Source organism: Epinephelus lanceolatus, chromosome 18, assembly GCF_041903045.1.
Source record: "Epinephelus lanceolatus isolate andai-2023 chromosome 18, ASM4190304v1, whole genome shotgun sequence".
NCBI classification, from domain to species: domain Eukaryota; kingdom Metazoa; phylum Chordata; class Actinopteri; order Perciformes; family Serranidae; genus Epinephelus; species Epinephelus lanceolatus.
Genome location: NC_135751.1, coordinates 26,196,684 through 26,219,949, shown reverse-complemented (window position 1 = coordinate 26,219,949; position 23,266 = coordinate 26,196,684). Strand labels below are relative to the sequence as shown.

The 23,266-nt window shown below is 41.5% G+C and overlaps 1 protein-coding gene across 1 annotated transcript in view; it reads right to left on the bottom strand.

Moving 5' to 3' along the window:
- The window catches only part of tbc1d16 (TBC1 domain family, member 16), a 38,412-nt gene that overhangs the window by 14,543 nt on the left and 603 nt on the right, over nt 1-23,266 (bottom strand). Inside the window, exons 2-8 of the mRNA XM_033643754.2 lie at nt 16,220-16,432; nt 14,214-14,376; nt 12,592-12,894; nt 2,567-2,761; nt 1,779-1,926; nt 1,484-1,648; nt 685-833 (exon numbers count right to left, since the gene is read on the bottom strand). Coding sequence (XP_033499645.1) covers nt 685-833; nt 1,484-1,648; nt 1,779-1,926; nt 2,567-2,761; nt 12,592-12,894; nt 14,214-14,376; nt 16,220-16,400 — 1,304 coding nt within the window. The 5' untranslated portion in view covers nt 16,401-16,432. The remainder of the gene's footprint in view (nt 1-684; nt 834-1,483; nt 1,649-1,778; nt 1,927-2,566; nt 2,762-12,591; nt 12,895-14,213; nt 14,377-16,219; nt 16,433-23,266) is intronic.

Here is a 23,266-nt window from a genome sequence, read left to right as displayed (position 1 = left end):
TATCGATAAATCCGCTTTTTTCCCCGCCTTATTTTAGTGATCATTAAGTCTCTTCTGTAGTGGAACATCATATTATGCATACTCTTATTGTGATGGTCCACCAGCAGATGGAGACATGAAGTAGAGTGCTTTTCGATGTATGTAATATTCAGTCATTGTGCAAAATAAGAAAAAGCATGCTGGCCGCTAACGATGACATGCCAATATTATTTTGCATCTCTACTTTGTTTGTGTTACTGTGTGACTTTGGTGAATATGCACTAACCCTTTAAAACACAATAACACAAACGAAGATCGAAGCAGCTGTAGAGTACCCATTGCATTCTATGTAGGTAAATTTACTGTTTTCGTCAATAGAGTCTGGTAGCTTTGAAGACAGCATACATAACAGCTTTAGATCCCCATCATTAAATAAAATATTCTGAAAATAGCAATGTATGCTTTGCTGCTGGACCTCATCCACAGTAATACACTGCTTAGCTTCCATTGCGGTACACCTGTGTTCTTCTCCAGGCTCACTGGCCACTATCAAATGTAGGTGGTACATTAACTATGCATAAGTGCCTAATACAGCCCCACGTATAAGAAAAACAACATTTTCTGGTGCAGATGTTAGCAGCAGCCAGGAAATTGCCACATTTTTATATATGAACACACACAGATTTCTTTCTCTCTGTTCCCCACCTCCTCTGCTGGATGTCATGGTAGTGGGTGCGTTTTTGCAGTCTCCAGGCCTCCCTCTCCTGGGAGGTGGAGTCATAGCTGTAGTAGTGCAGCAGGAAGGGCCACACCTCACCACGGATGGATGGGTCGATACCGCCGAAGAAGATGGCCTGGCGGAGAGTGGGAGGTGAACAAACACAGTGAGCACAACAGGGCAAACAGGGGGCCCGCAGTGAGGGGATCACTTCTTATGTGAGAACATATCAAACTGTATGCAAACCAGATATGAAGACAGTGGTGCAAATGACGCGGCCTGTGCTTTACTATCATCTTACTGAACCACAGATGTGTGAGTGAGTGTTGCAAAACGCTGCAAAACTGAAACTGAAAACTAAAATAACAAACATCCTTTAATCTGCAAGTCCAGAGAAAAACAGTGCTCTTTTGTTCCTGCATTTGTGTTTACAGAGGAAATGTTCTTGGTCACAGTCTAACTGCCACTGAGTCATTTCAGTAAGATGTTAAACCTTCAATTGAGTCAATCCCAGAGAACCCGTATGACTCATGGGGGGGACATTGGCCAAGACAAACCGTCTCATTATTTACAGCATAGAGGTGCTGATTCAAACTGAGAGTTAAACACTCTGGGCTTCACTTTCAAAATGACTTTCAGTATGTGTAATTGAAAGGAAAAAAAATGCAAGAAAATGTGAAGCTTGACTGTGTGTATAGCAGCAGGTGGGACTGATGTGTGGACTATTTCTTTCAGATTGATTCCACAGGATTGTAAAAACATACACATGCACGCCCACAGATATACCTTGCGTAGCTTATACTCCTCTTCCACCTGCCCGCTGTGGTTGAGGTGACGTAGCCAGGTGGTGACATCCAGCCGCCGATACAGCTTCTCCTCCGGGTGAGTCTCGGCCGACGGCAGGGTGGGCCTCTGGATGGAAAACTGCATGCAGGATTTCTCATCTGACACCTGACGGAAAGAGAATCGAATGAAACTATGGGCACTGAACCAAAATGTGAGTGGGAAAGTGGGAGAGAAAGGCTGAAAAGTTCCTTCATTTCTCAATAAAACTGGATGCCAAGTAGGACTGTAACCCGACCTGGTCTTTAAGCTGAGTTTCCCTGCAGCACTTCCACTGTTGGAAGACCTCAGCCAGCTTGTCCAGGCCAGCGTGATGGAAGTGGAGGATTTTATATTGGCTCTCTCTGCTGGCTATCACCAGCTGGCCACTGGTACACGCTTCATCACTGCAACAGCATCACAGAGAACAGGAAAGACAAGAAATTAGGATTCACAAAGGACATTTGAAGGAATTTGTTTGGTAAAGTAGTAACAGGCAAATTAAGTAAACCACTTTTTAACTCCTGACTTAAAGGGACAGTTCACTCTATAACCAAAAGTACGTATTTTGCTGTCAAGAGAACAAGCCTCTCATCAGTGAGTAGATGCACACTTCCTTCTGCACAGTGATACAGGCAGAGGGAAAATAGTTCCTGCATGAAACTGCTCTCAACAAGGTCTGTGGATTACCTTGAGTAACTGGGTCACGATTTCTGGAAAGAGACATTGCTGTTGAGTTTTCTAAATGTATTTTTTTGGTGCTTTGAGCACCACAAGTCAAGTGCCATCTAGTTCCATTTTATTCAAGAGGAGGCAGAAATCTCTATGGCGCTACAGGCAAGAGGAAAAATTTGTTTTTTATTTCTGGGCAGGAACTGTTCCTTTAATTTATTTCTAATTGTATCAACAACCATTTTTTTTTTACTTATTATCATAGAACGAGTCGACACCGTCTTGAAACCAACAGCACAGCGTGAGACATTGCACAGTAGTGCGACGAGGTGACTCCCTCACGACCTCCCCGTGACCTTTGCACTCGCAGCTGACCTGAAGAAGAGTCTCAGCGACCTCATGTGACCCAGGTCCACCCTGAAAACACCGCACAACTGCTCCAGAGCCAGCACCTTCTGCTGCTCTTCCCACCGCGTGCCGTGCGACTGGCCGCCGCTCTCGGAGGGGGCGTGGCTGTCCAGACTAGAGGCGGAGCTTGCGGAGTGGGTCATGGACTCCTCACAAAGCTCCCTGGCAAAAAAGTTAAAACAAAAAAGAAGAAAGAAAAGGAGTTTGAACTTTGTGATTTCATCTTTGGAGCTTGACTGTGCGAAAGAGAACTGAGTCATGTTTTCCATAAGGCAAAGGAATGAGACTTCAGATATTGTTTATCCCTTCTGCACAAAAATCTCTCCTTTCCTGTGCCTCACATTCAGAAACGTAGCCATTCTCCTATGTGGAACATTAATAATAAATATCATGAGGACAGTGGCCAGCAGTATTTAGCCCCTGCGATAATTGCGCAGACATATAGCTCCGTTCTGCCCTGTTGTTTTGTGTCTCAGTATGGTTCCACCAAGAGACTGAGAATGGGAGGAATGCATGGAGGCTTCTGAGGACACACACACACACACACACACACACACACACACACAAGGAAATCTGTACACACACAAATCACACTGTCTGCCGTCCAATTTCCCCTGTCATTCCCCCATGGCCAGCATGTTGTTCCCGGCACTGAAACCTGAGTCGAGGGTTCCTCTGCTGCGCACACACACTACACATTTATGTACAAAGTACACACACACAGATGCGACAACACTAAAAACAGACGAAACCGCGTATATGGCCGACACATCCTGCACCACAGCAGACACACACACAAGATTCTCAATCATAAGATTCACCGGCTGGCATGTTCAATGTTTTCCTCACACACACACACACACACACACACACACACACACACACACACACACACACAAATAAATGGACTGTAGCTAATGACCATAATGCACTCTCAAACATGTCTCGAGACATGCTAATGCTGAGAAACAGACCAATACAGAGATGCATTAAACCCGCTGACATTTGAGAAGAGGACAGCTACATTAAGTTATTTGCTTACTACTTACTATCAAAAGTTTATTCTAAAAAAATAATACTAGAAGTTTTAGTTTATTATATCTTTAACATTAAAAAAGAATCAATTGTTTTTATCGTGTTTGAATTAACGTGTGAATTTAAAAGTGTGCTTTTGTACACACCTTTCTACTTAGAAAACGACTTCCTCTTCACACAGCGTCACAGGTGAACACAAGTGGCATGTTGGTACTCTGAGAAGACGAGGGAGGCAGGCCCGGTCTAATCTATTACACCCTGAATCAATCATGTCTGGCTAATCATTTCCCCGTAAGCAGATGGGAAAATAACAAGGCTGATCAATCCAAGCTGCACAGTTTCCTCTGCTATCTGGTGATTTATTGCTCTCTGTCTCATGTATCACGCCACAGACCAGACTGTGGAACACAAGGAGACGGGGAGAGAGGCACAGACAGCTCTGGTGAGGGAGTGAGGCAGTCTGAAATGTATTTTAAAGAGACTACTGAACTCGCTTTTTCATAACTCCAATGACTGTCAGACGCGGGGTGTTAACAAGGCCTGCGAGTCCATTTACAGCAAACATTTCCTTCATTCTTCCTGCACGCTTAAAGTACATGATGTGCAAAAGCGCTTTTGCATATTTCTCCGCGTATAAATAAAAGTGCAAAAACCATGGAAAATGTGGTGAGAAAGCACATGATTCTTGGCATTATGGCACGGATCCTCCGCTGTGCTGTGTTCAAGCGGAAACTCAATGAGTGATTAACAACGTCTGTCAGCCTGATTCTGTTCGTGTACTGTAGGCAGCAAACGCGGGCAGCAGCCAAGCCATAAACTGTACAGAGAGTACATTATGTAAACAAGCTGTTTTGATGGAGTCAGGCTACAGCAACCGGCACGTCCCACCAGGCCAGGGTGAGATCAAAACTGCCCTGAGGCCCTTCATGACACCGCTCTTCACATACACAATGTGTTACCCTCGGGGAAGGTGCTGCCAGGTCACCCTGAGAACCGAGACCAAGTGCTACAGGCCTCCAGGGACTCCGAGGCCCTTCAGCTAATCCCCAGAGAGATGAGGGAGGGCTCGGGTGAAGGGGGTGGTGTGGGCTCTCTGCCAGTGCACACACACTGGAAAGTGGTCAGTACAGTTTAGAGTTTGGAGAAACAAACATCTGATGTTATTTTGTGTCTTATTTATGAATCATGTGTTATTCTAATAATCCCAGGGACCAAAACAGCACACATTCGAGTCAGATGTCAGACTCTGCACACTAGGCCTCCTTTAGAAAGGGATCACAAGATAAGAGAGAGAGGTCCTGACAATATTAGTGCCTACAGAAAGGGAGTTTTCATGTTTCATAATTTTACAAAACTGATTCTAGGGCTGCACAAGAACGGATATTACAGATATTTAAGTGTCCTCAGTCTTTGCCTCAGACTTGTACAATACCTGTGCTTGTGCCACGTCATCTCTCAGCTGACGTGCTTTTTTTTAGGCAGCAGTTCCTCTCTGGCATTCATGCATTTATCTTGTCACACCTTCCTTTACCTTTATCGTGACAATAAATACTAAAACAGCTAAAAGTCACTTTGACTCAGGGACTAAAACACTACTTATTATCTGGCTTGGTTAACACTTGTTTCTACTGTTTAAAAATGGGCTGATTTTACTTACTTTAAACTATTGTTTTTATTACTTTTATTATTCATGGAATGAATGGGTTTAGGCACATCAATGCAAGTGTTCGTATGTATGATATCTGTATGTGTGTGTGTCGTATGATGCAGTGGCTTTGATTCAGAAACAAACTTCCTTGTGGGACAATAGCTATACCTAACCTTACCTTAAAAAATATACTGTGCAGCCTAAATGATCACAAATACCTACAATTAAAACTCACTGAGTACACACAGGTGATCCCCATGTAACTAATTGTGTATTTTATATTTGAAATTTATTTGGATCAGCTTTGCCGAGATGTTTTCACTTTTAAAGGGTCATTTAATAAAACTACAAATAATAAAAGGAAAAAAAACCTTTTTGATACATTAAGATATTTTTAATTACGTCTTTTGTCTTCAGATGGCATCCTGTTACCTTTTCAGTGCTCTAAAATTGTACTAAGGGGGGACTACTCTCTATTTTAAAACTTCATATTTTATTCCTACGGTCTGAGACAGTGGTTTTCAAATGGTGTGCTGTGATGCCAGTCCAGATGTGCTGTGGGATTTTGTGATAACCACACATTTTTATGGCAATACTCAACTAGGCCTGTACAAAAACTTATGAATGAATTTTTAATTGACTGTATGAGGATGTTGTGGACACCCATTTCCTAAAAAAGAGACAAACTCTAGCTAGCTAAAAAATGTAATTTAATTTACTATTTAAAAACCTTCATGGGGAACCTTTATGTCGCTGTTTGGGTGTGAGATCTATAAGTGTGCGAGACATCAAAGGCCCTGATTGGCAGCCAGTGTGACAGATGATTACATTTAAAAGAAGAAAGCCATGAGTGGGACAATGGATCGCTTTACTGTATTACAACAAAGCACCAGCAAAGACGACCTACCACTGACAGAAAAGAAAAAAAACTGTCAGTATACAGCATCACGAAAGCTTATATTTTCTTATTTTGAAAGTCTTATGTCATGATAAGAGTGATAACACATGTTACAGAAGCTATTGTGCACAGATATAAATACAGGTGTGCCTTGAGATTTTGTGTGCCCTTTGGGGTGCCTTGTAAACAAGAAGTTTCGAAAACCACTGGTCTAAGACAGTCTGAAAATATCAGTATCCAAACTAAATTTCTAAAACTCAAATTTGTGATGTCATAGAGTATAAAATCTGGCACTGCTCCATAGATAATGAACTGGGAAAGACGTTCTAGATGACAGGAAGAGCACTGAGGACAATGTTCTGAGTATATGAGTACATTTTCTGTTTCAGAACTGAGAGCATTTGGTATAAAACGGAAAACAGCTCCAGATTTGTGAGACTTACTTCTCTGGTTTCTGGCTCTGAGAGAAATTAGCTCATGTTCCCAAATATTGATTGAACTTTTGGCCACAGAAACAACATACTGGAATTATTATTTTATGTGTTGTTTCCCTTTAAATGGGAAAATAAACTGTGGTCACAATTGGTAGACACACAGTAATATAACCAGTGATGAGGAGCAACTGCTTTGTTATCAGGCGTCACGAGCCAAAACATTGGGCAACACTTATCTGAGAGATAATCACACGTTAAAATCTCTGCAAGTAAAGCCTCAAGAAGGCCGTACTCACTGACAGTCAGCAGCCGCTTCGTAAACTACTGTTCAACTTTAAAGGAACTTGTTAAGAAGCTTGACAGAGATTGCTGTAGATTTTTCTTCTTTGCCCTCTCCCACCACTCCCCCCCCCCCCCCCCCCCCCCCCCCCCGTCCTTTTTTTCATCCGCTCTTGCGCTCCCATACGCGGTTCTTTCTCTTTGAATGATTCCAAGTGACATGTTTCCAGTTCCTGGCCCCTTAACAGTGTCAATTAAAGCAAGAGAGAGAGAAAGAGAGATTGAGTGGGTTCCAGGGTTTTGGCTGCTGCTCCGCTCTCTTCAGTCCTCTAATCCGGAGAGCTGACATTCAGCCCAGCACAACAACCCCGGGAGCACTGGGAATCAAAGGGCTTCACACAGACTTCAGTAAGGGAAGGGGAGGGGAGAGGAAGGGGGGGGCAAGATATTTGAGAGGTGGGCAACATCGAAAGAAACAATATTGAGAAAAACAGAGAATGAGCGAGAGGATGCAAAATATAGAGTGGAAGGAATGGATGGAGAGGGGATAGAGGAGAATCCAGGAGAAGAAGGGGAACACAGGCAAATGAGAAGATGGGTACGAGTGCCACAGAGCTGAAGGGAGACACTAACAGCGAGAGCGAGGCGCAGAGGAATGGAGGAAGAGAAGGACAGAGTAAAGGTTAGAAGCTGTGAAGCAGAGAGCGCTGCCAAGTCACACACTGACTGCACTTACAGCGAGCTGGGGTCTGAGAGTGGTTAAAAAGGCCTAAACACACACTGACTCACTCTCTCACTCTCCTTGACACACACTGACACAGGCTCACACATTCTGGGCAACATGTCAGGCCAAATAGCTGCGTGAGGAAACGACCACGGAGGGAATCATAAAGTCAAATGGCTGTGAGGTCCGAACAGCAACACTATCACTGTCCAGATGGCTTCGCCTGATTAGAGAACAGTCTCTGGAAGCACTGAGGTTTTGAGTTCGCAGGATTTGGGGACTTATTTTGGGCCATCTGTGACATTATAAAACATTTAGCTTTAAGTAAATGATCTTGAACTTGATAACATTTCATGGTTTTTACTGAAGTCATCTGCTTGCTTTCACTCCTGAGGCACATTCAGCTGTAGTGCAGTGAGCCACCGTGTGGCCTCAGAGTGTAAATCATCCATCATGCAATCAATTCTTTTCTTTTTGGCTCCACCTTGTGGTCGGTTAGAGTAACTGGGAAAAGACATCTTTCTAACACATGTATTTAACTTGTGAAAATAGCCATCTGGGTTACTGTGCTACAGCAGGCTATGACAGCTTGTCAGTTTCAGTTTCTCGGATAAAAACTGCTGACAAGGATTTAAACTGTGTGGTTTACTGTGCAAATTTAATCATTTTTTTTTTAAAAAATAAGGTTGTAATCATATAAATATAAAACTGTAAAACTGAGGTATTTGTATTATTGTGTATGAAAAGTTAGTTTTTTGTATAACTTTGACCTAGTTAGTTGTGTGATATGCAAAAAGACAAAAAATAATATTGCAAATGTTTTGACAGATACTGCCATATGAAATATGAGTCACGATTTTGGTGGGAATGGTAATTTTAATTTAATGGTAATGAAGATTATGTGATTTTTGCTGGGGTCTGTACCAAACAAGCATGTTCCCTTAGGTCTGGAATATGATTTGCAGGCCGGGGCATCTCTGTGGCACCACAATGCTTTATTTAAAATAGTTTGTTGTGATGCATTTTAACTTTATTAAAAAAAACTGCAATTTGGACATTCTACTTGGTCATGTTGCGTTTCAATAATATTTCGATTAATTGTGCAGCTCTAAATGCAGTTATGCATGAGTTATTTATGAGAAGATAATAAGTAAAGAGGGATGGTGTAAGCTTCAGCCTTAATCTTTTCAGTCTGAGTTGTCTATTTTTTTCCATTTAATTTAATACCTTATCGATATTTATTCTTTACTATGTGCATTCCTTTTGGAAAATTCTTAACAGGGACTGACATAAATAACCACTTTACTACACTATAGTCACAGATGGATTATTAAACGGGCCTTCCAGGCACAGGCTCTGGGGCCCAAAGTGTCCCCCTGGCCTTCACCTGCAAAATGTCAAATGTCAAATTAACACGTACCGACCACAAAAAGACTCAGATTGACCATAAAAAGACAAAAAAACTACACAAAAAAGATACAAGACACCCAAATGAAGACAAAAAAATGACAAAAATAGATAAAAACCCACAAAAAGATGCGTAACAGCTACGAAGTTACACAAAACCAGGAGATGGCGGGGCCCTTTGCGTATCTGTGTCTGGGGCTCATTGTCTCATAATTGTACTGTACCGTACTGTACTACACTGTACTAGACTAGACTAGACTAGGCTACACCACACCATATGATACTATAGTACACAACACGATACTACATGATACGACGCTACACTACACTACAAAACACAACACAATACTACATTACACTATACAATACTACACTACACTACGCGACGCTACACTACACTGGACTACACTAGACTTCACTATACTGCACTACACTACACAATACTATGCTACACTACGTTAGAGTACAATAGAGTACACTTCACTACACTACACTATGCCATTCTGTGCTACACAATAATACACGACACGACACAATACTACACTACACTACACTACATGATACCGAACTACACTACACGATACAATACTACATGACACGACGACACAACATGATGCTATGCAATGCTACACTACACTACACAATACTATACTACGCTACACTATACTACACTACGCTACACTACACTACACTACACTACGCTATACTACGCTACACTAGGCTACATTACACTACACTACACCACACTATACTGTGCTACGCTACATTACACTACACTATACTATACTACACTACACTATACTGCGTTACGCTACATTACACTACACTATGCTATGCTACACTACGCTATGCTACATTACACTTCACTATACTACGCTAGGCTAGGCTACATTATACTACACTACACTACACTATACTGTGCTACGCTACATTACACTACATTATACTATACTGCGCTACACTACATTACACTACACTACACTATACTATGCTATGCTATGCTACACTACGCTAGGCTACATTACACTTCACTATACTACGCTACGCTAGGCTACATTATACTACACTACACTATACTGTGCTACACTACATTACACTATACTATACTATACTATGCTATGCTCTGCTACACTACGCTACATTCCACTACACTATACAATACTGTGCTATGCTACACTACACTACATTACACTACACTATACTATACTGCGCTACGCTACACTACACTGTACTGTGCTACGCTACATTACACTACATTATACTATACTATACTTTACACTGTTTCTGAAAAACCTCCTCAGAGTGATGCAGCTTTGAGCAGATGTAAATACTAACTTATGTGACAGTGTGGCAAATTCCAGATAAAATCAAGCATAAGAAGCATATGAACTGAATTTATTTGAGTACATTTGTAATATAATTGTAGGAATGTAGAAATAATAAGATACACACACACACACACACACACACAACCTTACATTAATTTACAGCACACTCAGTGAGGATTTTTATTTCTTCCATAATCCCTAAATCTGTTTGCCAGAAATAACCCAAAATAACTCGTTCCCTCGTTTGATCTGTAAAATATGTCTCACAGGTCATAACATCAGTCAGACCACTAAGTCTGTATATTGTTGCACTGAGGCATGTTCCCTGGGTATTTGGGTTTTTTAAGCAACGCGGGGGGAGTTTACATAACAACTTAAATGTAATGAGTATTTTGTAGGTTGATTCTATGTTTTTCACCCAATATGATCATATCAAATTAAATTGAATCTTATTGCTTTTAGGACGACAACAGCAGCAATGCAACAATAAATCTAACACCTTGACAAGAGACTGATCAAGTTGAATATGATATATTGTGCTGTACAGACATTTTTTTTTAAATTTAGAAGTAAGTTTTGGATTATGCACAGTTAAAGAATCATAATACTGGACAGCCTTCAAGCTATTTTGCTCTGATACAAAAGTACTGAAAATTCAAAATAGTAAATGAAAAATCCTTTTGATTGTCTGTTCAGAATTACACTGGAGGGGCGCTGAGTGAACTTTGAACTTACACTGTATGTGACATTCACAACATTAATATAGCAGCAAACATATTCGTCATGTAAAGATGTATGATGATGGCATCATGGTCTGACAATGAAGTCATGTTGCCTCTGTGTGTTGTAATCCGAGCTCCTCTGTCCCTCGGCGTGTTTGTGCATGGGTGTATTCCACTAGCTCATCGCTGCCAGTTTACACTACACTCATACAGCGGTTATGGTATGTGTCCCCAGGGGCGTTTTGGACGTGAAGGGGTTGTGCCGCTTCCCAGCACTGGAGGCTTGATGGGTGTGCCACTAGGCCTGGGGGCTGTCTGCTCCTAGATTTTAAACCGAGCCAACATGGCCACTCATATGGACACTTTCTCTTATATTACAAAAACAATTAAACGAAAGCATGAATAATTAATGAACAATTAATCAAAAGCGGTTAGTTTAAATTTTGGTTCGTTTCCAGAGGTGGTAAGTCACAGTTGACGCCACTGATTTTCATTAAGTACCCTAGATTAAGCTTTATGCAAATGAGAAGCAGGCGCTCCGTCTCTCAGAATGCAACACTGCACTACATACATACATACGGAAGTGTAGAAATAACTGATCCTGTGAACACTCAGCACTGCTGCTATTGTCCAGCGCTGTTTATAGAGTTAGCACCATTAGCTACTCAGCTCAGCCACCTCCATGTTGAGAGCTGTGTGCAGACAATTCGTACACCCATAGAGCCCCTTTAATATTTCTAAAATTCTGTCTATGACTCAGTCTTTTTCCAAAATCTGAATATAACTCATTTGCAAATGGGATTTAATTACTTTCAAGCTCACATGATTTTTCATGTTGTGTGTCTGTTATCTTGACCACATTCATTTGGCTGGCTGCTTTTCTAATTGTCATCTACCACAATTACAGAAGCAAACATGAAAATAAAAACAGTCATTGTCAGGCCTTTATTAAAGATGACACATGCCGCTGATTCTTCAACTTGAGACGACTTAACTGTGGTAGTGGAAAATTAAGAAAGCAGCCACACAGTTAAGCCCTCTGAGGTTTAAGAAGAATCAGCAGTATGTGTCATCATTAACAAAGGCCTGACAATGACTTTTAGAGGCAAAAACATAATCGATAAGGAACGACTAGGTGCAACAAATGCTTTGATATTTGACAGAACAGGCTCGGCTCTTGAAGACGCTCCTCACTAAACCGAAATGGAAGCAAGAACAATCAAACCCCAAAAGACTATACAGACCAGAACCCAACAGAGAGATCCCTGAGATATTAAATACATATAGTGCTCAAGGTAAGAAGATGCCATCACAATGTACAGGATTGGAACAGCTGATGGCATGCCGTTAGAGCTCCACCAGAACTAATATGGGATTTCAATGAGTTTCCAATGAGTAAGGTGGACAAAAGGCACAGGAAAAATAGTCATAATATTTTTTGTCGACTTAACTTTCCTACTGCTGAATGACAAAACAAAGAATAAACTCAACTCTGCCGTTTCAACCCACTCACTGACCTGCTTTCACTGTCCAGGAAGACACTGCTTTCACAGAGGGCCTCGCTGACGGGGGACAGGCAGAACGGGGAGGAGAAGGTGTCTGAGTCTGAGCCCATGGTGCTGTCCCGGCTCACTTCGTCCGACAACTCGCAGGAGCCCTCGTCGCCCTCCTCCCCCGCAGATGGCAGCTGCTGCTGGTGTGAGGAGGGATCTGCTCCTGCCTCCACCACCAGGCTGTGGCTCTCTGCGGAGGTGCTGCTGGTGATGTTCCTCTCCTCATCCTCATCCTCCTCCTGGGCTGCTGGGTGACGGGAATGGGGTCTGGAGGGGACGTGGTTCAAAACACCATCAGTATCATGTGTAATACTGATAACAGGGCTGCACACTACATGCTTTTTCTAATATGGAGTGTTTTTTAAAACATCTATCACTGATTATCATTACAACAACACACTTAAACACTGTTTCTGTGCATCTGAGACATTTTAAGAGAGCTTGAGGATACACGTTAAAAGGTACACTATGCAGGATTTTCCTAATAAACAATGTATAGACTTATACAGAGGTAATCCCTCTCAATCATCACTTATTCTGACCAACTAGAAGTGTGTGGTAGTGTATTTATCTGCAGAGACTCTGTCCCCTGCCTGTATTTCTTCTTATTTTGCTGTGTTCAGGACGTTCATGGGTGTGTAGGCCCCAGCCACCAAAAGCACGCAGGTGAGGACGGAGCGATTAGGTTGCAGCAGCACGCATCCAAGAGGAAGCTTCAAAAATCGCATTATAGGGCTCCCACAAAACGCAAATAGCGAGGCACAATGCCAGGCGGACAAAGCCGACTCCAAAACAAGAGTCAATCTGGGTTTGGCTTTCACTATCATTTACACTGCTGGACAGGTAGGTGCAATCACTGTCACTTACACGGACAAATTTCAGAATAAAATCATGACAGTTTAACCTCATTTCGTGCGTGCTATCGTGATCTTGATCATTTGGTGTTCAAATTCTCAGCTCACGCAAATACTAAAGTTTAATGATGTGGACATTGTCAACAGCCAATAGCTCCATCTACTCTATCACCAAACATGAAGTAGCAAACTAGGCAGACAGTAATTGGAGGGGACTCCAGGGAGGCACAAGAATGTGATCAAGACTTGTTATATTATACTGTGGATAAGGAAGAGAAACTTGTGGTGTGAACAGGCGTCAGGGTTTAGTTCAGCATGGATCTGATCCTCCAACCAGCACTTTATTTAGAGAGAAATCTTATTTTTTAAATGGTTCGCTTAGTCGAGATTTTGTTTCTTATTTCACATATTTCATTTATGAGGATCCCTATTAGCTGTAGCCGAAGCAGCAGCTGTAGTTGAGGCGACAAAATCCAAAATGTGTGACTAAAACTCACATCGTCTTTAGATGTGAGAGGGTGTCAGACTTAAGTCTTTTCAAAGTCCTCTGGTGTATGGTTGGCATTAGCTAGTTTGCTAAATAATCTGCTTTCCCATTACAACAAATGCAACGTTCCAACAATAGTGAACTAACTTGCAGTTTATGTCCAAGCAGTGTAGGGAGGAGAGGCAGAGTTTAAATGTAACCTACAATTCCTGCACAGTGTACCTTTAAAGACATGACTTTCCTACCGTCGGCTTCGGCGGCGTGCGTTCCTGCGCACAGGGGAGCTCTCCGGCGTGATGTAGCGCAGCGCCTCCTCATCCTGCCTCTGGATGCGGGAGTTGGGCACCCAGGTCAGAATCAGAGTGGTGCCCAGGCTCTCATCCTTCTCCGTGTGCACGCACAGGTAGCCTGCAGGGGGCGACGTAAAACCAAGGTTAAATTAGAAATAATTACGTTGAGGGGGAAAAAAAACACTCAGGTGACATAAAAGGGAATGACAAAACTTTTTATAAGGAGCCAGCAGCTGCAACCCAAAGACAAACATGAAACCTGAGAGGAGATAAACACACAAAGAGATGATGACACACCCTGTGAGGTGAGGAACAACCTTGCTACACACACACACACACACACACACACACACACACACACACACACACACACACACACAAATTAAGTATCAAAGGAGATAAGAAATGAAAAATCAGGTAGAAGCCGTTAGTGTTCATACCAGGGCGAGTTAAAAATGTAAACCAGCAACACAGGCCGCTAATGCTCACATTTTTAAAACCACACGGCCACAATCACACGTCCTGTACATGCATAAATAAGACAAGAAGACCAAGGAGAAGTGTCACTGTGTTACAGCAGCCTCAGTAAAAGGAGGAATACTGCATGTTTGGTTTTACAGAAGTAAAAGTGGAAGCACTATAAAAGCCTGTATAATGCTGACAGCAGGACATCTGGCCAACAGCTGTAAATAAGCCATGTGTTGTTGAGTCCTTTTTAATGTTAGCTTTAAGAAAGATCGACCTATATTTTACCATCTTAATAATAAGTGAACTCATTCTACTGTAACTTTAGAGCAAGAGGCCTAGAATTACATTAAACAGTGTCATCTGTTAAATGTAATTTCATCATCAAATTTTATTCCATACATATTATTTTATTTTGCCCTTTAAACACTTTCTTATTTGTGTTTTTTTAATTGTTTTTTGTTTCTTTTTATAGTTATTGGGATACCAATACCAGCATCAGAAATACCACCGATACTTCCTCGATGCTGGATCGGGTATTGACAAATCTATGCATCGATCTGATACAACGCAATTTATGAATAAACCCTTAAGTAGTATCACACCTGCATAAAAACGCAGCTTTCCTGGAAGTTAATTCGCCGCTCTAAAACAGTAGCTGGTGCAGAAAGTTGCACTCCGCTGGCAACAAACGTTAACATGAGCAACGCCATGGGTGGCACGGTGAAGCAGTGGTTAGCACTGTTGCCTCACAGCAAGAGGGCTCCTGGTTCAAGTTTGCATGTTCTCCCCATGTCAGCGTGGGTTTTCTCCTGGTACTCCGGCTTCCTCCCACAGTCCAAAGACATGCAGGTTTATTGGTGACTCTAAATTGCCCGTAGGTGTGAATGTGAGTGTGAATGGTTGTCTGTCTCCGTGTGTCAGCCCTGTGATAGTCTGGTGACCTGTCCAGGGTGTACCCTGCCTCTCACCCAATGTCAGCTGGCTTTTATATGATGTCTTGATGCCTTTTTGTCTTTGTGATTGTAAAGCAGTTTCAGGTCTTGTCTACACATATACAGATATTTATGTAGACGGATATTTTTACATTCTGGCCTCTCGTCAACACGCAAACAGAGTTTAAGGTCATTAAAACCGTTTATCTGGACTGAAATGCCGAACTCAAGGCTTTAAAACGGAGTCCACAAACCAATGGGTGATGTCACAGTAGCTACGTCCATTAGTTACGCAGTCTATGTGCTTTGCTCTACATAAAAACTTGCAGAGTACAATGCCATTTGCGAACTGAAAAGAAAGTGTAATTCTGTTTGTGTATAAAAAAAGAAAGAAAAACATGTTTATGGATGGGACGCTGGTGAGGGATTGTCACTGCACTGTGAGCTTCATATTCAGTTCTTTCCTCATTAGTAACTTAGCCTAAAGGAAAGCTGGCCTGACATCTCCATTCACACCACACAGACACACAGCAGGAAAGATACTTCCAGCATCAGCCTAACCTGGGTGGTGCTCTGCCAGGCCAGGCAGGGGCTCTGGAGGGTGCACACAAACATTATTTTTGGAGAAGATGATCTCGCCATCCAGACCCGAGCGCATCGATGAGCCCCCCGCCCCGGGGTTAAAGGTCAGGAGGTCGGAGGCCTTGGAGGAGGCACGCCGCAGGAGCCGACCCAGAGACATCTCCTCAGGCGCCGGGACACTGGGCCCATCCTCTGAATATTTGGGAGTAGACAGGGGAGTTTCAGGCAGGGGAGGAAGGGAGGTCAGTCCAGGATAAGAACAGCACGGGAGTGTTACAGAGCAGGGAGAGACAAGAGTGGGGAGAAAAAAAAAGGAGACATGACAGTCAGGTATATATTTTTGGGACAGTGAGACACACCTTGGCACTATAGGTATTTTTACACTATAGGACCTCACCTACACTTCACCTCCCCTGACACATGTGTCCCTGTATTTACTGCAGTGTCCCCTCTGCAGCACACAGTCCCACAATCCCCTCTCCCCTCTGTACTTGTTCAGCATTTCCCTGAGCCACATTTTCTTTGCCAACGCCTCCACCTGCTAACACAAACACATTCACAGGATCTGTGGATACTGTACTGGTAGTGTGTAACCAAACGCGTCCCACCTTCTGTAAACAACACACACACACACACACACACACACACACACACAGCAGTGTGTACACACACAAAGACATATGCAAACACACTTCACTCCATCCGTGTGAAATTCCAAGCAGTTATCAGCAGCCAACAGATGTAATTGACAGCAGCACTGAACTGGGATCAGCGTGTCACAGTACCAGAGTTTAACTTGTCTGCTTCAGGAAGAAAGTCTCGTGTGATGTCGAGCAAAGTAAAAAGTAACACAGCTCTTTTGATGCAGCAGCACGGTGTGTTGTTGAGGGCTTTTCTCTTTGAAAAGGCTTGAAGGGAATCTTACTTTTCAGCCTCAAAGAACACTAAAAGCAAAAAAAAAAAAAAAGGCAGACTTTTTGATCACCTCACACAGAACTCCTTTCATTTCCTTTCTCTTAGCTTTCACATGTGTTTGTTTGGATCCGCTTCATGTGTGTAACCTTGTTTTCTTGTTGGCTGAACACTGACATGTACTCCCCACTTCATCTGAGGAATGTTCCCTCCTTTTTCCTCAGAGGGCATGTTTACCTCTGCCTGATTAAGCAGGCACCCCGCTTCCTGATGCCAGGACCCAGACAGGAAGTCTGCTGGCACAAAACCCAGGCATGACCTGGGAGAGGAGGCTTACTGTAGGCCATCATTTGGTTTACATTTAAAAACGTTTGGGAGGTGTTTTTTGGCCAGAGTTTTTACCATTTGCACAGTACATCTTGTAAATAGAGCTGCTGTTTCTTGCAGATGTCAATAACGTTGGGCTGCAACCAAGTTATTTTCATCTTTTTTTGATTAATGAATTAGTTGTTAGGTCGATGGACAGGGTTCCTACAGCTTAAGGCAACTTAGATTTAAGACTTTTTAAGACTCTTTAATGACACTCTAAATTAAATTTAAGACTAATTTTACAATAATCAAAATAAAAAACACACATTAATTTTTTCCCCAATTTTTTTGTTCCAGTGAAAATAGTTTGATAATCTACTTCAAATGTTGATTTTTTTAAACACTTTCTGGGCATGGTGTAGATGAGGATAGAACAGATTTGGAAAATATGTGGCATTTGTTGTCAGATTTTCTTGGCAATCTTGTGTTTTCCACTGCTTTGATTCCCATCGGGCCGAGTCTGAAAAACATTTTGCATCACATGCACAGAGCCTTATATGCACTGCCTCGCACTGGTTTCAGCCATGTTGCGAAATCTAGATTAAATAGACAATTTTTGTTGACTTCTCAGGGGAGCAGTGACTCTCTCGTCTGCTCTGAGCATCCTAGCTAGAAACAAAATACGAGCGTTAATGATTACACTATCCTGCTCTGTGTGATGTTGATCCAAGGAGAATTCTGTAAATAACTAAAAAAGGGGGAGAAGACATTTTAATATCAATTAAGGCCTTATTTTTAGATTCATAACTTCAGTGCCTTTTAAGATCTTTTTAGAATCAGCAGGAACCCTGTACAAAATGTCAAACAACTGGGGGAAAAAAACCACAACTACAAAGTCTGAGAGCCCAAGTTACATGTCTAAAATCCCAAAATATTCAAATGTACTTAATATAACCAAACTAAAATGGAAAATTGTCACATTTAATAAGCTGGAGCCAGAAAAGGATTTGCAGTTTTACTTGATAAATGACTGAAACAATTAATCAAAATTCAAATTAAAAAAAGTTCTGTTACATTTTCTGATTTTATATGTTTTCAGACTAAATTTTTGGAGAGAAGTCTGAAATCATGATAATCTAAAAACAAGCGGACAAAGTATTTGCTTGGCAGGTTATCATTCCTCTATCAACAAGCCATGACATTAGAGTACCACTTAATATTAGCTGCTGCCACTGGGCTATTTGCATGATAACTGCTTTAAATAGAAGTACACTGATCCACTTGTAAATAAGCCAAAGTGGACTAACGCAGTGTCTGCTTATTCTGACTCTACATCCCTGCAAGACAATGTGAAAAACATGCTAACTGAACATAATGACAACCCGGGATCTTAAACATGACACACAGCTGTTTCCAGCCTCATGACAGCAATGACACTATTCACTGCTGCGCTGCTGTCCAGTGGTTATTTTGGTCTGTGTGTGATTGCAGGGCCACTTGGGTCAGTTTGATAGCACTCGTTCAGTCTACTCCTCTCTTCTCGCTCCATCTTTTATGCTGTCAACACCTCTGTGTGCTCACACACCGCCTCTCCCCTCTGACCTTTCACTGTTTTATCAAATGATTCACATCCTTGGGACATCCTAAACTCCAGTCTCTAACACGTCACATTTTTAACAGATTGCCTTCCAAAAAGAAAACTTGAAACTTACGCCATGGAAGTTCAGCCACGAGTACAGAAGCCAGCAGAGTCTCAGCTTCTCACCTCTGGGCTACTTTAATTAAGTTGTCACACTGACATTTGAATAGAGGAGCCATTACTGAAAACCCCCTTTGCATCTGCGCTGTATACTAACGTGCCTGGGGCAGCTGAAAGGAGACCAGCCATAGAGAAGCCTGAAAAACCAGGTTCTTGTGGATTCTGCAACGGCTGGGTAAGTTATGAGGAAACTTTTTGGGTGACTCACTGGGAGTGTGGGAAGCATGCGCGGCATAATAAGGAGGAAAAGTGTTAAAACGAGTTTCATGAAAGAAATACACTGTGTAACCTAAAATGTAAATACACCAATGTGAACAGGTGGCATATGGCATACTTTTTCAAACGGGGTATTAAATACAGAGCAACAACTGCCAGCTGATATTGTGTGATGCAACTTTGGCTTTTATTTGATGATTTTAATAAAGAAACAAAGGTGATAAAATGCTCTGTTCTGGATAACGTGTGAAAGTGCGCTTAAAGTTGTTGCCTTATCTGCACCCATAAAACTTACTAACACATAATGGGTGGACTTGCAAGGTGGTTGTATCAGCTGATAATATCTTATCTCAGATATACTGACATCAGCATACTGTATTAGTCAACTGATGCGTAATAGGGCTGGGAGAAAAAAAATCGATACAGCATATAGTGTAATATTTAATGCAGCAATATTCTATCAATACAAGGACACCAAGAATTATTTTTTATTGCATAAATTATTAATATTACAACTACAACTCTACGTTTTGGTGGCCTACTAGTATAATAGAATCAATTGCTTTTTCAGTCTTAACACATTTTGCTGCAATAAAAATGATTGACTTCAGAAACTTTACATTCAAAACATTATCTTATTAGCTAAAATAGACGTTGACAAAGTTCTCCTTTGGCGACTTAATTTGCAGTTGAAAAAAGGTAAAAAGAAAATCGCAATATATGTTATCGCAATCCTCAGCACATCATAAAACGTTTAAAATCACAATAATATTGTATCATGACTTAAGTATTGTGATAATATCGTATCACGGGGCCTCTGGTGATTCCCACCGCTAACAGGCAATAGGAAATTGCAGTACAGAAATGCAAAAGATCCTTGAAGTAGTTTAGAAACAGTAAAGCCGTGAAATAAATTGCCTACCAGAGCACTGACAAGTTCACTTTTCAACTATGAAATGTCCTGCTCAGTAAATACCGTGAGGGATCCTTATAAAAATTAATAGTTTATGGAAATTTAAAGGTCCAGTGTGTAGGATTTAGGGGGATATATTAGCAGAAATGGAATATAATGTATGTTTTCTTTAGTGTATATTCACGTGAAAATAAGAATCGCTGTGTTTTAGTTACCTTAGAATGAGCCGTTTCTACATAAGGAGATCACCATGCTGCACTGCCATGCTTCTACAGTAGCCCAGAACAGACAAACCAAACACTGGCTCAAGATAGGGCCCTTCACCTTTCACATTTTTGCTTTGGCCTCCGCAGTTAGCAGCCGCTCCACGAGGAAAAACACTGATTCTAATGTGAAACTGCTTTACTCAGTGTTTTTAAATCACCAGGTCTGTTTGTTTTGGAGAAGAAGCAACCTCTGCGGTACAGAGCATAGATAAATGTCATTTTCAGTTCAGTTCTCTGTCGGGAAGTGCTGTCTGTTTCAAAAGTACCGAGCATATGACTGGATAAAGAACACTTACAATATACTGTTGTTGAGCACAGTTGCAGTCTGCAATCCTCTAGATGTTATCAAATCGCCCTAAATCTTACACACTGTTTCTTTAAGTCTGATGTAGTTTTAAACTGCACGTCACTGAAAAGTGCTTTTAATAATATTCCACCTCTTTTATATATGTAGTAGAAAGAATGCATTAAAAACTTCGACACAATAATGCAATCCAACACAAAAACACTACAAACTACAGCCTCAAAATGACCATGGAGTTGATAGATAGTATTACTAGAGCCTCACACAGTGACTAAGGGACTGTTCGTTATTTATGAGAGTGGAGAGGACAGTGCAAAAAAGGGAGAAGTATGTTAAATTAATTTTAAGCACTGGGGAGGAGCTTATATTTTTTCTTCTGACTTAAGGGAGTTGGCATACAACTTTAAATGGCTTTATTTTGTGTTAATTTTAATGCCATTTTAAAGAAAACAAAAAACACAAACAAACACATTTTCACCAAAATTACACTATTTATCATAGCGAGAAACTGTAAAAGCAGAAATTATTGTTAGATTTTCAAATTTCAGATGGTCATTGAACACATTGAAAAAATGAATGAAAAACCAAGGCTTTTTTCAACCACAGGACTTTGTCTTCCACTTTTAACTTTTAGGGTACTTTAGACCTGAGTTGTCTTGCTTTGGTTCAAATCAGGGACTAATGTTGTTACAAAGTTGCATAATTGCCTAGAGTTGGTTCGTGTTCTCACGGCAGCATTTACAAGCGGACCAGATAAAATGCCTTGTTTGAGAAAGCTGCACTTGATTGGTCAGAATTTCCAATGCGGGAAACAGAAAGTAAACAAAACGTCAAAGAAGAGTTCACTTGCAAGATAAATGTGACACTTCCTAATGTCACAATGGAGGGACAACTACGCAGGTTGATTTTAGCGCTGCTCATCGTGGACTATATTGCTGTCATTGTTCATTTTAGTCAAACCATACAGTTTGAAAACGAGGCGCAGCTCCAACTAGAAAACAATGTTTTGATGCATTGGATGTAGAGTTGTACCGATACTGATACCAGTATCGGAAATGCCTCCGATACTGCCTAAAATGCGGTATCGGGTATCGGTAAGTACAGCCTATGACTAATCCGATACCACGTAATGCCTCACATCATTACGCATACACACGCTACAGGCAAACGAAATGGAAACGGAGCGGAGTTTAAAAAGCATTCTACTGTAGCCTTTAAAATGTCTTTTTTACCAAATTGTGTGGCTGCACTGTGTCTTGATCTGTGTCAACACTGGATAATAATAATAATAAAAAGTTTTATGGCATTCATTCTACTATTATGTATTTATTTCTTAATATTTTACATAGTGTTTTAGGAGTTGAGACATACAACAATTCATATCCCATCCATTTTTATTTTACTCGCTGGTATCGGATCGGTACTCGGTATCGGCAGATACCTAAGGTTCGGAATTGGTATCCGGAAGGAAAAAGTGGTATCGGTACATCTCTAATTGGATGTGCTGAATGTGCATATTAAGGCAGTACAGGAGGAGGTGCACATTAATAATCCTCCAGGACTGTAACATGCTCGTGTTTAACCCAAACAAAGTGTCATGTGACTGCAGTTGGTTCGGATCAAGATCGGAAAACGTTCTTACCACAAACGAACTGCACCAGAGTTCATTTGCAACCGGACCGAGACCACCTCTTCAAGAAGGTCTCGGTCCGGTTTTGTTGGTGTGTACGTGAGTGAGACTGCTGTGTTCACACCTGCTCAAACAAACCAAACTTAGGTGGCAAAGGAACTTGAGTTTTATTGAACCGAAATAAACAGGGCAGGTGTGAAAGCAGTTTTAAAAATCTAACAACTAATTTAACCTTCTGGAGTCCACGGACACGCTGGTGTGTCCAAATCACATGAGCGATTTAAGATGACGAAGCAGCAAGACGCAGCCTCGCTGGGTAGCCGTTTCAACTTCAGACTGTATACCAATTTTATATTGTGTTGCTATGCACATTAAAATCAGACTTAAGCTAAATAATTTACGCCATGCTTTTTCCTGAATATTGCTGTTGCGTTTAGTGCAGGAAGAAACGGTAAACACGGGCTATGCTAAGGAAAGTGCTCAAGTTTTTTGTGCGTTTTTAGGTCCAATGTGTTAATACAGTATGACGAAATGAAAAAGTAACGTCACACATGTGAGGCTGTGCTGAAACAAATGACACCAAGTTACTCAGGGAGGCTCAAGAAAACATCTGTAGCTTCGGGGAGGGTCCAAAAAAGAAGTCACACCCTAGCCAACCCCTCCTCTGATAAATACAGAACAGTCCCTTAACTAGAATTGAAAGACAAGCCTGATGCA